At 44.8% G+C, this 16,317-nt stretch overlaps 1 protein-coding gene across 2 annotated transcripts in view; it reads right to left on the bottom strand.

The window, feature by feature from the left end:
- oplah (5-oxoprolinase, ATP-hydrolysing) overlaps positions 1-16,317 on the bottom strand; it is a 34,179-nt gene that overhangs the window by 11,100 nt on the left and 6,762 nt on the right. For both annotated transcript variants that reach the window (XM_063206837.1, XM_063206836.1), the window contains exons 4-18: positions 15,840-15,954; positions 15,504-15,627; positions 13,137-13,332; positions 12,028-12,193; positions 11,007-11,145; positions 9,453-9,520; positions 7,997-8,316; positions 6,669-6,781; positions 5,426-5,596; positions 4,724-4,861; positions 4,436-4,574; positions 3,871-3,983; positions 3,380-3,531; positions 2,140-2,300; positions 685-786 (exon numbers count right to left, since the gene is read on the bottom strand). In XM_063206837.1, coding sequence (XP_063062907.1) covers positions 685-786; positions 2,140-2,300; positions 3,380-3,531; positions 3,871-3,983; positions 4,436-4,574; positions 4,724-4,861; positions 5,426-5,596; positions 6,669-6,781; positions 7,997-8,316; positions 9,453-9,520; positions 11,007-11,145; positions 12,028-12,193; positions 13,137-13,332; positions 15,504-15,627; positions 15,840-15,954 — 2,217 coding nt within the window. The remainder of the gene's footprint in view (positions 1-684; positions 787-2,139; positions 2,301-3,379; positions 3,532-3,870; positions 3,984-4,435; positions 4,575-4,723; positions 4,862-5,425; positions 5,597-6,668; positions 6,782-7,996; positions 8,317-9,452; positions 9,521-11,006; positions 11,146-12,027; positions 12,194-13,136; positions 13,333-15,503; positions 15,628-15,839; positions 15,955-16,317) is intronic.

Consider the following 16,317-nt stretch of genomic DNA (forward strand, 5'->3'; position numbering starts at 1 on the left):
TAAACCTTTCTTGAACAAATGCCCGCATGAACTTATCATAAGCCTCCCAATGCCCCCTTGACCTCATCATAAGCCTGCCAAAACCCCCCATGATATGAAATAATACAATAGAGTAATGCCCCCCAATGGCAACTAAGCTCCAACCCTTCTCAGCTGTCTCTTTCTCAATGCCCCCTAGGGTTCCCTAGTGCCCCCTGGGGGGCTGTAGAGCCCCCATTGAAAAACACTTTAAAACATTTATAGTATGATGTTAGCAGATGAAGAGGAGAGGGAGGCAATGAAGTACAACAGAGCTAGTGATGTTGAGGAGTTCAGACCACTCCAAAAGTCAGCAGATTGGTTGAAACAGACATGTACAGGGGTGATAGTGAAAAAAAATCCTGAGCCTGAACTTTTTCCCCTGCTCTAACGACGACGACAAGGTACTGCATAGTGACGTAACGTAGGCCTATTTTGACATATTATTCACATTCACATTATTAACATTTAATAGCCCGTGTATGACCATTATTCAAGCCTGATAGTAGAAGAAAACCCTGAACCTGTAACACTTTCTGAGATAAGAATAACCTAATGGCTAATTATTAACAATGTTTTTATTTTGGCAAACTCTGTCAAGCCTGAAATCAGCCCTGTATACAGCAGTGTTAGCATGTCTACGGGCTGAAGCGCATGTCTACTTACTGGTGTGATGACCGTCAGGTCTGGTAGATGGCTTCCTCCAGCACACGGATGATTACTGAGAATCACATCGCCTTCCTTCAAACTGCTGCCCAGCGCTTTAATCTGTAACCCAGGTCGACAGGAGAAGGTCAGGCCAGAAGCAGGTCAAAGGTTAAAGCAACACAAAGACAAGTATGTTTTTTTTAAAGTGAGGTTCACTTCTACTGGTTTGGAATGTAATTGCCAGTTACGGTATAGCTGACAATTGTCTGTTGAACGTAATTTCCTGTTTACAATCTAGAGCAGTGTTTCCCAAGCTTTTTGGCCTCACGTACTCCCTAAGCCTTTTTTGTTGTGCTTTGAGTACCCCCTCATTCATGCTCTATCTATACCTCTTCCACTATCCCAATTTGTCCATGTTCCAAACATTTCTTATCATTTCATTTTCACAAGTACCCCCCTGTAGTGTGCTTGAGTACCCATCGTGGTACACATACCCCTGGTTGGTAAAAACTGATCTAGAGGATGTCTGGAAAATTCATCATGACCAATGGAGTCTGAAAGCAACTGAAGATCACAGACAGGGTAGATTATACAGGATCTGTATACAAGAGAGATCTATAGAAACAGCAATGCAAAATGACATGGGGTTGATTTTTTTCGCACAGAGGCTACAGTCCTCCTAGTTCAAGGCAAGATTACATACTAAACGTCTGGTTTAAGCCTGAAGAAGACCACCAGAGAAGAAAAACTGTTCACTTTTGTCAGTTTATATCCAGTATATGACCTTCAAACTATTTGGAGTTCCATAGAGGTCACCAAAAAAGTCCAGCATGTTGCTTTAACCGTCTAGGTATGTCAGAGAGTAAATATATTCAATGTGCTCATCAGACTGTGCCTAACTAGGGCAGGAGTTTACACAAGCTTCCAGGCTCCTCATAATGACTGGCTGTTTCTTCAAGCCTCTTTCTTTCAGGCCACATTCCGGACCTAATCATCCATTTCTCCACGGATCGGGGCAGGGAGGGTGTGAGCCAAAAAAATTGGAGTGAACTTCAAGCCACTCAAAATCTTGCAATTCTTCCTCTATAAATCCTTTTAACTAACTTGCAAAGTCAACTTCACCTGAGCAATGCTATTTCAGTCATTCTTTGCTGTCTGGTCTTTAGTTGTCTGTGTATACTGTCCATTGGCTCTCAGTATTGGCTGTAGCTGTGGTCTGTCTTTGTATTTCTGTCTTGGCCAGAACTCGCTAGCAGAAGTCAAGATTTATAAAAACACACACACTAAGCCTCCCACATTTGGGCTTGCATGCCCACCCACGGGGACTCCGGTTCGAGTCCGGCCGGGGTAATTTCCCGATCCTTCCCCGTCTCCTTGTCCCATTCGCTTCCTGTCACCATCTTCGACTGTCCTGTCAAATAAAGGCATAAAAAAAAAAAATCTTAAAAAACACACACGCGCACACACACACACCTGGTACTGCACGGTCTCCTGCATGGCCCCCAGGTGCACAGGGATGTGAGGGGCGTTGGACACCAGTCCTCCGTCGGGGCCAAACACGGCACAGGAGAAGTCCAGACGCTCCTTTATGTTGGTGGAAATGGACGTCCTCTGCAGCACACGCCCCATTTGCTCTGCGAACGTTTGTGTGTGTAAAAGTATGATGCACATGGAATACATTTAGTGCGCATCCATACATGTTCAACAGGGCTTGACACTTGTACCTGCGAACCGGCCAAATGCTGGTAAAACTTGGCTGTGGCTAGTAATACTTTCAGTGTCACTAGCCAATTTGGCTGGCAGCTTATTCCTTAGTATGACTTATAGTAGCCTATACTCTGTTGTTTGACCCTTGCGTATCAATTGTTTCTTCAAGAAAAAAGCGTAATAACTCAGTTTTTATTTGCTTGATATACCTCCATGTAGAAAGCTATACACTCATCTTGCTTTAGGACCTAATCTTCTGAGGTTAGATGTACACTATCATGATAAAGAAAAAAAACACTGTATAAAAACTGTGGCTAGTGGGATATATGAATGGCTAATGACTCGAGAAAACCACTAGCCACAGTGGCAGATAGGTGAAAATGTTAATGTCAACGTAATGTTAATGTGCATCAACTCCGTTAATTATAACGGACTGACACACTCAGACAACTAAAAAGTTTGCCGTTTTCAGCTGGCGCTTTTTCGATAGCAAAATCCTTTCTTCTTCAGAGGGTTACAGTTACAGTACAAGTACAGGATCTGTTCTATTTTTCTATTCCAATTGTACAGACTCCTGACTGTAAGGCCTAAATCACACCAGAGCGGTGAAGCATAACGGGACGGAAGCAATTTAGTGGCGGTGGCGAAAATACATGGAAACAAATCTGTCCTTCCACACCAACCGGCGGTAGTCGGGCGGTAGCGGCATGGGAGCCGGCTCCACTCTGTGCTGCATTTGGAAAATGGAACTCGAGCGGATTTTGGACGGCAGCGACCGGCGGTGTCCCATTCAAATGAATGGCAAAGTAGTGAGCTAGCTTTAGCCGCGGGAGGATTTTGAACAGGACTGGCCGCGCACGCTGACGCTGTTGGTGTGAAAGGCAGAATAGAACACACCGGCTGAAACTAAGCAGAAAGACCTCAGTCGTATTGCTGCCATTGCGCCACGCTGTAGTCTGAATCTGGCCTAATAACCTCTTCCTTATGTTACTCCCTCTTCCCCTACCTGCGATGCTCATGAAGCGATGAGAGAAGATGGAGAGCTGGATGGCGTTGAGTTCTGTTCCCATGATGCACTGGGAGTCACTGCCCACGTTGATGCGCACGTCTCCCTTCTCCGTCAGCTGGGCGGTGCAGCCGGGCTCCACCAGGATGGTGCTACACCAGACAAAAAGATTTCCCATCATCAGAATGCAACGAACCAAGCACTTCTCTATAAACACTTCTCTAAGCATTTGTCTATAAAGGCAAAGTGCTATAACTATGGGAACACAAAAACTGAGAGCAATGCGTTTAAAGCTTTTATGTGCAGTACTTCCGTGCAAAAAGCAAGAACTTCAGCCACCAGACGAACCAGATTTCCGTTCTGAATTGAATTTGACAGCACAATTTTCTACCTTTGGGGATTCAACAGCTTCTCTTCTTCTGAAATATATCGTACGTTTGAACACAAATCCATTTGGCTTATAGCACACATGAAGTAGCAAAGTAGCATACCTGTTCTTATCAATGATGATGGCCGGACCCATGATGCTGTGCTCACATGACAGCTCCTCCCACAGGTACACATTGGTATCCAGGGAACGGTCCTCAAAGTAACACTTGGTGACCTTACCAACAGAGAGAGAGAGAGAGAACATTTCCTGTTTATCTCCCTCTTTTTGGAAATTGGAATTGACTGATGCAAGTGGTTTTATAACACGTTTTAGGGTGCTTTGTTGTGCGTAGCGATTAATCAACTGTGATTTGTGATGATAATAAAATTGAGTTAAAACCACAGCTCAGTTGAATTTTTCATTGTGATGTGTTAAATGGATGATCAATATCTGTCATATTTAATCACAGTCATTGTTGAAAAATGTGCAGTGACAGTGAAAAAAAGGTTTTAATCACCATGATACCAAGGCAGGGAATATGCACATGCTGGTAAGGCATAATGTACAATGAAACGGTACATCATGTTTGAAAGTAATACCACACATTATATTGGCTTTCCTCCATTTCAAGGTTTTTCTTCATGCAATGCACATGCCATTTTCAAAGGACAGTTGCTAAGTCATACCGTGGCGGGTTTGGCTGCTGCACAGCCTGATTTGGTGTGCGTCACTGACTTGATGCCCGACATCCCAGACCCTCTGATGCGGATATCGTCCACCATGATGGGCCGGTCAGGAATGGTGAAGCCAAACTCTTTCAGATATCTGATATGTAAGAGAGGAGAAACATTTAGGGATCTTGAGGACTACACAGTGGATTACACAGTGCATTCTTCAATACACTGTGGACAGTGGATGTAAAATGAGACCATTCTAAACTGTTTACCTCGGCCACACACGGCACTTGACCTCACCTTTTAGTGAATGCTGAGCGGAAGTCTCCAGCGCGGCAGGACTGAGAATTGCCCGGGTAACCGGTGGAGGTTACCATGAGAGCACAGTCTGTTCCCTCATAGCGCAGGTGGAGGAAGACCTCAGTCTTGATCTGAGCACTAATGGAGAGAGAGAGAGAGAGAGAGAGAGAGAGAGAGAGAGAGAGAGAGAGAGAGAGAGAGAGAGAGAGAGAGAGAGAGAGAGAGAGAGAGTGCGTGAGAGAGTGAGTGAGTGAGTGAGTGAGTGAGTGAGAGAAAGAGAGTGAGAGAAAGAGAAAGAGAAAGAGAGAGAGAGAGAGAGAGAGAGAGAGAGAGAGAGAGAGAGAGAGAGAGAGAGAGAGAGAGAGAGAGAGAGAGAGAGAGAGAGACCGACCAGAATTCTACGCTTAAGCTTTCACTGGAAATGAGCAAATGTTGAAGGATGATGGTTGAGGTACTGTATACTGCCCCATGCCTGATACAAATTGTACAGTATGTCATCTGATTCATACCCCCAAAGACTAAATATAAGGGCGAAGTATAGAAAAATCATTTGGCAGCAAAAGCAGGATAAACACACAAAGCATTTTATTGTCTTTTACAGAATTTACTATGGTGACTGTGGTTCACACACGTCTCTCCAGGTTGCAAGAAACTGGAATTCCTGACTGATTAGGAAAAATCTTTCCTTTCCTGACCCCTGACCTTTGGAATCCTCGTCCTCTGAGCGTCTCCTGGCAGCGATGGGAGAGCAGGTCGACGCGGCGGTCTAGCTCGGCGAAGGAGCGGCTCTCGTACGTCAGGGAGCACGGCTCCTGCACCTCCTCCACCACGTCTGCCAGCGCCAGGCCGTACGCAGAGAGGACACCGCTGTACCTGAGACAGATGGACAAAGACAATACTACAGTCAGCCAGCGCAAAGCCGTACACAGAGAGTACACCATTGTAGCTGAGTGAGGAGGAGGAAAACAACAGATATGAGCACGAGTACATTCATTTCTGTACATGCCGATACCGAGTACCGATACAGAAAGAACTGAAGGAGAGTGAACACTCTTCTTCCGATGGTAGTGATTTATCAATTCATGATTTCACCTTAGGAAGAGAATTCGCACAGGATGACAACGCTCTATTACGCCTGAGTTATAGAGGAGTTCTTTAGACTTAAAAATAATGTTTCCAAAATTTCTTCAGTATTAGTTGATTATGTTGTCATAAGGTGAACGGCAGCATGGCCTACAACTGCACTCATGAGTTTGGAAGAGCAGAGTGTCTCCAAGTTGAACATGTAAATTCACCAAGGTCAAAGATGTTATACTGTCTTTCCTTGCACCACTATGTCTACTGCAAAATCTGCGGACAAGCAGACAGGTGCAGGGAGACATAATAGTTTATAGTCAGTCAGACACGATGGAGACGGGCAGTGACTAGGGCAGTGACGCAGCATTCTGAACACCTGTCAGAAATATAAATCTCAAAGCAGAAGCAGCTTGGCATGGCATGATTACGGCTGTCACACACTCATGCATGTACAAGCATGTGCACACACACGCATGTACACACGCACGCATGTACACACACACACACACACACACACACACACACACACACACACACACACACACACACACACACACACACACACACACACACACACACACACACACACACACACACACACACACACACACACACACACACACACACACAGTTTGGAGGCTGTAAGTCAGCCATGTAGTCTGTTAAAACTACCATTCTCTCCATCGCAGTCTCGTTCTCTCACAGACACAGACACAGACAGACACATACACACACACAGACACATAGACACATATATAAATATAGATACACATACAGACACAGACACAGACACAGACACAGGCACACACGCACACACACAAAAGCTTACTCCGTGCAACCATGAGAAAATATGGGCCAAGGGACATACTTGTGGATGAAGACAGTCTTCATGCCCAAGGCTCGTGCAATGGCACAGGCGTGCTGGCCACCTGCCCCCCCAAAGCACGCCAACACATGCTTGGATGTGTCATGGCCCTTCGCCTGGGAACAAGGACACACAGTGCTTTTAGTAGTAGTAGCAGCAGAGAGCGTTGAAAGGTTGTATTTTATAATCTTTGGTAGTAGTAGTTTGGTATGAAAGACTTCTGAGGGGGAATAAAAAACTTTGATGGTAGTAGTTTGGAAAGATTGTTAAGAAAATAAGGTGACACCTTGTAGGCTTCACCAAGGTGAAGCTACTACTACCAGAGATGTTTGGCGGATCTTTGGATATAGAATTATAAGTAGTTGTTTAGTAGTGCCCAGATAACAGATGCCAGATTTGTTATTTTCTTTGCGCCACCTACTTGCTGAGCTGCACTCAGCATTGTCAATATTGATATAAATCTGATATTGCTTGTAGGGCTGCACAATTAATCGAAAAATAATCAAAATCGTGATAAAATAGTGAAATCGAACTCATGATTTTAATCGTGATTTAATCGTGGCAATAGTGACCTACTTTTGAGAGCGTCCGTGAAGCCAGAACATACTGGCAGGCTGGTGTTTCTGGACAGAAATCTGTCCACTTAAGTTTCATGCTATTGCCTTTACATAATTATTACAATTCATTTTATTTTGCTCATCCCGTATGTAATTCATTCTTTGTTATATTTCATCTTTTAAAAAACCCCTGCAAAAATCAATAATCGTGATTAATAATCGTGATTATGATTTTGACCAAAATAATCGTGATTATGATTTTTTCCATAATCGTGCAGCCCTAATTGCTTGGCAAATCTAGTTTTTATTGTTGTACTGGCACTATAGCATGGGCAGTAACACAGATCACAGAGTGCTCTTTATTCAGCGCTGGTTAGATGAAATGACTGGCAGTGCTTTTCATCCAATCCAAACCTGGGATTGGCACCTTAGGTGCCTGACAGTACCCGTGTCAATCAAAAAAGTTAAGCTGTAAGCAACTGAACTTCTTTTTGGCTTATAACAAAAGACTGTTGAGTACCCTGACAAATGAGATCCAGGACTGTCTGAATAGAATGGAACTTTAGTGTCCATTCTGTAATAGAAACGGACCTGAAGCATTTTCAACTCAACGGATTTCTTGGTTGTAACTGCCAATAAGAACTCCAACCAGGAAATCTCTTTTTCGGTTGAAATATCAAAAGTTGCTTCAAATCTGTCGCTCTAGGACCATGCTGCTTTGTCCGTCGAATGTGCAGTCATTGGACGAGACTCCTTGCGGATTTGTTACTGTACCTGCGTCAGCGCTCTGATTGGCCGACACATGGCCTCGTTAGCCACCCGGATGAAACCCATGGCAACCTCCTCTACGCTCATCTGCTTCTTGCCACCACCACCACTGCCACCACTAGCACCACTGTGGGCCTGCAGCCCCAGGCCATTGGCACTACTCTGGGACAGGAAGTGGTTGATCTCCTTGGTCATCTGCCGGAAGTGGCGCATGGTCTCCTCGCTGGACAGGGGCTCGTTCTCGCCCGGGCCGAAGATGCGCGGGAAGAAGGCGGGCAGGAGCCGGCCCAGCGCCAGGTTGGCATCAGTTACGGTGAGGGGGCCACCTTTGGATTCACACAGAGAGAAGGAGAAGTGGATAAGAACTCTGTTTACACAGTGCTTCCCATACACAATACTGTGACACCGCACCACAGAATAAAAATAGGGCACAACAAATTGATCAACAATCGCACATATACGTACATCCCTGGGGGTCCGACAGATAACACTTGAAATGGTCCAATGTTTTTTGTACATGGCACCACCACTCACTATGCTACTTGGTCTGTGGGAAACACTGGTTTACTGCTGCCCTGTCGATATAGCTGATGTGTCAGGCTGAGCTACAAACCACTCCTGGATCAGGAGTTAGCAGTAGGGTTAGGGCTGTGTTCACAGTCAACTTGTAGCTCATTTTGATGAAGTATAATATTTCAACACAACAACCAAGAAATAACTACAGTAAAAGTTTGTAGTGGGTGCCAGACCCATCGGAAGATCTTTATATTGCTCTGATGGCTTCAATTCATATAATCTTCACTGGTGTTCTGTGAAGTCTCCGTTGGAGAGAGAAAAGGAAATACAATCAATTTTTGTGCATACGTACATAGATGTTTTGAGTACTAACTTTGAGTTTTCACTACTTTTGAGTACAATGCAACTTTTCGCTGTCCTCCTGTGTAGTTATAACACAACCAGAGGGGCACCAGTGGTTACTCCATCTTACGTAACCTCTTTTTTCATCCTTTACTGAACTTGGAGTGACTCCAGGTTTTCTCTGCACTACTCGTGTTCAGAAGTTTTAAAGACTTTCCCTGCATGGGTCCAAGAGGTTGACGGGTAGTGGGCATATAGGGAAATATAAAATGAGGAAAAAGGAGAACGTCTGAAAGTTTGAAAAGGGGTGGAATCATATTTCTAAGACATAGCATATGCAGCAGTTGCGAACCTTGCAGTCAATGCTCAGGCACACGTGTGACAGAAATAACGGAAAGAAATGAAAGCAAAGAATGTCTAACTATCACATTAATCTGACATGTGCTACTGCTAAAACGTCATTGTCGCATTAATTGATGATGACAAATAATAATAAATATTACAAATGCACAGTATGGGAAGATAATTATGTACCAAAAAATAAAAAAAAATAAAAAATTACTAATACAAGCCAAGGCTGATGACTTAAATCTAGATGTCTCACCTTTTCTGTAGCATGACGGTCCAGGATGGGCACCAGCAGACTCTGGTCCGACTACAAACATACCAGACCTAGGAGACCATATAGTAAGAAGACGTTTCAAACATTTATTCACAAACATGACACACCTGTGGTCATTTATGTTTGGTGTACCACCAATTTGCATACAGACTGGTGGATGTAAAAAGCCGTCCTCAGGAAATTAAACTTCCTGAGTATAACAGTTTACGTCGAAACTGTTGCATCATGCAAACACTCCTCTGCTAATTTCACTTTCCCTGTTCACCAAACTGGTGCATGCATAAAATGCATGGAAAATGGGATGGAAACTAGCCATTACCTCACTTGAATGGCATACAACTCCAACTCAGCCTCAAAATTAGGGTTGTGTTCAATACATTAGAAATAACTTGCAGTACGCTTTGCTTAACAAATATCGATACAGTAATCAATTTAGGGTCAGAATCAATGGTGGTTCAACCACCAGCTTTCATTTCCTGGCACCAACATCATGTGTGTTATGTCACACTTAACATAATAATCTACGGGCATAAAATGTTGCTCATTTACTGAATTGTACATAAAAAAACTTTAAAAAGTATTTTTAAGCCTTCAGCTGGAGTCAATATAGATATTGGTCAGTGCAGCTGTAGGACTGTTGGTGAGTGTGTTGTGCAACTGCCTTAAACAAACACCTTGAAGGTCAAGAGGGTTGAGGTGACCTACTGTAGGAGGCTATTCAGAGAAAGCTATGTTTGCAGTTGCTGCAGTGACTTAGCACAAAACAGAGGCCTGGAGTAATATAGGAGCTGTGTAGAGTGAAGAGCTGGAGGAGGAGCTATGCGAGTGAGAAGTTATGCAGATTGACTTATGTGAGGATTGGGATCACTGCTCTACTCACTGTGGTCAATATGGCCTTCTACTATATCATCATAAATGCTGTACTATAGAAAGCAAAACTGATATTGGAATGTCACTAAACTTGCACATGTGCAGTGGACATTCAGGTTCACGAAGTAGAGTAGAGAGATTCTAGACTGATAGAAGCTAGACCTGAGCAATTATGTAATTGATTTCAAAATGAGCCTCTAAAACGAGACCACAAAAATGAAGACGTTTGCCATGATATTTTTTAACTTGGACATATCACATGCCGAAAACTCATTGAGGAGGTAACTATCGTTAAATCTTATGGGACCAGCTAGCCGCTAGCTGGAGCCATAACATTCAATGATAATTGCTAGCTTCGAGGTAGAATTTGCGTTGCAAGATTCAGAGAATGACTGAAAGTAAAACTCAATTATGTAACTCAAGGAGAGGTGTAAAATGAGCTTATTTCCACAAATGGTACAGCATCGGTGTAGCCTCTTACAGCAGATGGGGTCGTCAGCGGGCCTGTTCACTATTTGCTGAAAATACTCACATCACATACTAACAACCTTGCTACGATGACAGTACATAGAGCCGTAAGTAACATATTAAGACATAGCCATTACAATTGTGGTGACAGCGAGGTTATAACCTAGGCTCTGCGCTAAGGGGTCAAGAGGCTCTCACCTGAAGAAGAGGCGCGAGCCTCCTCCGGCGGCCACGGTGTTGATGTCCAGCTGAGGGGCCTGCAGGGTGACGCCCGCGGTGGTGGCCTCAAACACGTGCTCATACTGGCCCGCATAGCGACTCACATCCGTGGACGTGCCTGTTACAGGAGCAATTGTTTGTAAGACTTGGAGGAGAGTAGCCTACAGATAGGTGATGAATGGAACAAAGTGAATGAATGAACTGAATACAGTTAATGGGGAATTTCAAGGAGACTGTGTGTGAATTGGAATTAAATCGGGACTCAGTGATTTGTATTCTGTCTTGTGAAATACCTCGTACTCTCCTTCCCTCTCTATGACTGCAGTAGTCGAGTGACTTCATTCCTTCCTTTTTTCCTTCCCCTCCATTGTCCCTGCTCTTTGTGGTCTACCCCTCCTCTCCCTCTACTGTAGGTCAACAACAAACAACCCCAGTACACACACCCCCTCTCCCACACACACACACAACAACAACACATATTAATTTGCCTTGGTCTCTAGTTCAGGTCGTTGCCTGTGCTGTGTAGCATTATTGCAGTTCAGTCTTTTGCTTTATCATGGTTCCAGCAGAAAGTCTGATTGATTGCTTTTTTTAATTAGCACAAAATAAATGTTCCTGCTGTCTGCATTATTTCCCCCTCCTTCATAGCGCTAAGCCTCATGCATCAACTTTGGAAGCTAAGAATTGAGAAACTCTCTTGTCCATCTACTTTGCTACGTCTGCTTCGATCCTTACCCACGCATCTGTGATGGACATGGTCTCTGAAGAATGGACATGCCATTGGCTATGGTCTTGAAAGATTGCGAGTGTGGTTTGTTCTATTTCAAAGATTTGTTTTGGTCTTTTTCGACTTTACTTGATAGGACAGTGTGTGGACAGGAAGTGAATTGGGAGAGAGACGGGAAGGGGTCGATAAAGGACCCGGGCTGGGAATCGAACTCTGGTCCCTATCGGTTGGCCACGGCAGAGCTGGTTTGTTCTATTTTAATTCGACCCTTACCTCCCATGTCGAAGCCGATGACAGGCTTGTTCTCGGTGCCGCTGTAGGAGGTGACGGCGTATCCCACCACCCCCCCTGCCGGCCCCGACAGCACGGCCCGCGAGCCACAGAACTGCTCCATGGGGGTCAGGCCACCGTCAGACTGCATGAACAACACATCCACATCCTGAGGGGGAGAGAGAGAGGGAGAGAGAGAGAGAGAGAGAGAGAGAGAGAGAGAGAGAGAGAGAGAGAGAGAGAGAGAGAGAGAGAGAGAGAGAGAGAGAGAGAGAGAGAAAATGTGGGGGAAATCAAATATGGAGGTGAGACAAAGAATGAGTGGTGTGAATAAAGCTCACCTGGGAAACTCCAACTCCCATTGTCATTGTGACACAGCACTCCACAGCAAAAAAGTATTCACTGCACACTGCATACAACAAAATTGCATTTATGCCTCACCCATGCAAGGGGGCAGGCCCCAAGGGCTCCCAAAGGGAGCAGTGCGGTGGGACGGTACCATGCTCAGGGTATCTCAGTCAAGGAGGAGGATGGGGGAGAGCACTGGTTAATTACTCCCCCCACCAACCTGGCCGGTCGGGAGTCGAACCAGCAACCTTTGGGCTACAAGTCTAACGCCCTAACCGCTTATCCATGACTGCCCAATAAAGACATAATACATAGAAGAAAGGAGAGGGCGAAGAGTAAGGGATGCCTATATGTTACTGTAGGAACAGACTGGAGACAGTAAGGGTGTTAAAAACTGACTAACGATGACAAAAGCGGCGAACGGTTCGATCAGGGGGAGTGATTAACTGAAGCTTGTGCATAGGAAAATGTAGACATTCTGTTGGCTGCTGTCAAACTGAGTCATAGCTCAGTACATATTGTTAGCTGAAGTTCTCCTTCACTTCCTCGATGCCAAAACTGTGGTTGCAGATTTTGCGGCTTGCTTTGCCATAACGAGTTTATTACTTCTACCGCCTCCGGTCTGTTTGTAAGGTTCGCCTATGCAGTAAGCTGCACATTGCAGAACATTGAAAAACTATTAAGAGTTTGTGTTTGGGGAAGAGAGAAAGAATAATGCAACACAGAATAATGTGTGCACCAAAAACACACAATCAGCTGCTCACCTTCAGCCCCCCTCTAAACCCAGAGGTGAAGCCGCGCAGGTACTGACGGATTTTGGGCGTGAGGTAGGCGTCGGCACACACCGTGTACCCTCTGGGCACCGCTCGGATCATGGGCATCACCTCGCTGGACAGCGACACCTGGCTGAAGCCAAGCTTCCGTGCCAAGGAGCCCACCGCCTTCTCATGGGCAGACCACCTGTGGCATACAAATGAAAATAAATAACACATCAGTCGTTGTCAGTGCCGTGCACAGACATTTTAGGGGGTCGTGTGGAAATTCCGGTTGCCTCATACATGTGTTCCATATTTGTAAGCACCCCCGGCTGTGCACTCCTAGCTGCGCACTCTTCAACCTCGGATTGTTGGAAACTGCTGTCACTCAAGAAATGACCTCATGTGGTTGGCTGCTTAGCACCTTGCCCCTCCTCACGACACGAATGTTTGTAAACGTGAAAACTATGTATAGGCTATACCTAGACTAGAGGATATATATTATATAGGGGTTTCATTGTCAAATGCTTTTGTGAAGCATTTTGTAGATTATCATGCCAACATGGACCACAGTACATTATGACAAAAAAAAGCTTTCCTGCTGCTTGACCTGCTGACAAACAGACAAACAAACCAACGCGATCGAAAACATAACCTCCTTGGAGGAGGTGATAGTAATTAGGCCCTAGCATTGTTTTATGCACTGTTACATATTGGTAAGCGTGTTGCCACTATCTGGCCGGCTTTGCTATTCACAGTAGCACTGAGATAACGCATGAGGTGTGGCAAAGAGCCAGGACCTTGGGCAGGTGCCGCCGATGACAATAACAAGATACAGTAGGGAGCTGGACAGTTGAGGGAGGGGGTGAGAGGCCAGGTGGGGAGGTGGTTGAAGGGACAGTGAGAGGAGAGGTAGAAAGCGCTCTGTTACAGTGTGTGTGTGTGTGTGTCTGTGTCTGTGTGTGTGTGTGTGTGTGTGTGTGTGTGTGTGTGTGTGTGTGTGTGTGTGTCTGTGTCTGTGTGTGTGTGTGTTTAGAGAGGGTGGAGACTGGAGTAGCACAGACGTACTTGATCGCAAATAGAGAAATCAACAGTGCAGCCTTTCCTTTCTCTTCGTCACTAGAAGGAGCCATGTTGGCCTCGGCCAGGGCTCAAATGGCTAAGGCACTGACTGTGTTACGCCAGCGACCCGGGTTCGATTCCAGCTCAAGGTCGTTCCCCAATCTTCCCCTGTCTCTCTCTTTCTCTTACTCATATCCTGTCACACTCTCAAACTGTCCTGTCAAAAAAATGCTTTAAAGTCCAAAAAAGAAGGAGCCGTGTCCAGGCACACCAACCCAGAACAGAGAGAAACTTGAAATCTGACACCCAGTGCTACCACCAAAGCCATGCATAATCAAGTCTCTTATGGTGCTGACTGAGTTGCAATAGGCTTACTGGAAAAAGGTAGCACATGTTCAACCAGTTAAAGAGGAACTCTGTCTGTCTGTCTGTCTGTCTGTCTGTCTGTCTGTCTGTCTGTCTGTCTGTCTGTCTGTCTGTCTGTCTGTCTGTCTGTCTGCCTGCCTGCCTGCCTGCCTGCCTGCCTGCCTGCCTGCCTGTCTGTCTGTCTGTCACTTGCTTGTTCCCACCCTCCACACTTCAGTGTACTCTTCAGCCAGAAGTGCAGCACTATCCAAACACAGCTGCACAAGACTCACGCTGAGGTGTCCATATACAGGGCCAAACACCCTCACATGCTCACACGGACACACTCACACAATCACATGCACACAGACACACGCACATAATCACATGCACACAGACACACACACACAAACGCATACGGTACACCAGTGCAGCACATGTGGCGCTTGAAATACATGTGCCACACCAAGCCTCTGAGAATGTTAATATACTCCTCTCACAACAACCACCTCCACACAACTGAAAACAAAAACAATTAGAACGTGAAAAATCTCAGTATTTTCACTTCAAAGCTATGCCGGACAGAGCATACCTTACCAACCATTTTAATGCACCAACCACATTAATCACCACTTCAACCTACAGTGTGTACATAGTGTACAATGTCACAGCGCTGCATATCTTATGTAGTTACATTTGTTTACTGGTATGCCATTATGAAATGTATTTATGATATTATGCAACATGCAACATGCAACATGTCACTCTCTCTAATAATAATAATAATAAATTTTATTTTCAGTGCCTATCAAAATACCCAAGATCACTTCACACAAAAACACATCAGAGCAGCAAGAATGAATCAACAGCGTCAATGAATTTATACACTTCAGACACAGGAAAATAATAACGTATTTATGATATTATGGAACATGCAACATGTGACTCTTTCTCTCTGTGTGAACGTACGTATAGGAGTGCAGGAGCAGCACAGCCAGGCTGGTGATGCCGCGTGATAAGACTCCCCTCAGGTCTCTCTCAACCTGCTGCAGGTCCAGCTCCCTCCACACCTCCAGACTGTCCCCTGTGCTGCCTGGCAGAACAGGTGTAGAAGAAATGGAAGAATATGGAAATGGTTAGAACCTAGCTAGGCCCCCTACATGACAATTCAATTACTGCACAAATGAATAATCTAATGTTATTATATACTACACAAGGACTTTGGCAGGCACGATATCTTAGATCTTAGATCTTAATCTTTGTCCGACATCCACTGAAATGTTTGGTGTGCTATAAATAAAATACCGGTGACAGTGCGTTTGGACTCCTTCCTGGGCAGTTTGCAGCCATCTTGTTTTAGCACGACGCGCTCATCCACCTCGATCACCTCCTCATACAGCACCTCTGGCATTGACACTTCCTAAAGGAGACAGTTTCACACACAGGTTAATTCATGATTTATAAAAGATTCATGTTACCTTACAGAGTTTACATTCAAGGTTTGTTGGGCTGATTTCCAATTGTATAGTCGTCATGACTGTATTGTGTCTTTGTCACGATGTGTGTTGTATTATTCTGCAAGTCTTAAGAAAGGTGCCAATTCCAGGTTGAGAAAGGTACAAAAAAGCTTGCCACTAGAGCTGTAATTTGATATTGTATAGAACTGCATAATTATGACGTACAGACACAATACTGTATCGCAATGCAAGGAGGAATGCAAGGATGTTTTATTACCTTTCAGTCCAGAAAGCAACCACATGATATGATGTGCTTCAAATAATAA

The sequence above is a fragment of the Engraulis encrasicolus genome, chromosome 9 (genome assembly GCF_034702125.1).
Source record: "Engraulis encrasicolus isolate BLACKSEA-1 chromosome 9, IST_EnEncr_1.0, whole genome shotgun sequence".
Lineage (NCBI taxonomy): Eukaryota > Metazoa > Chordata > Actinopteri > Clupeiformes > Engraulidae > Engraulis > Engraulis encrasicolus.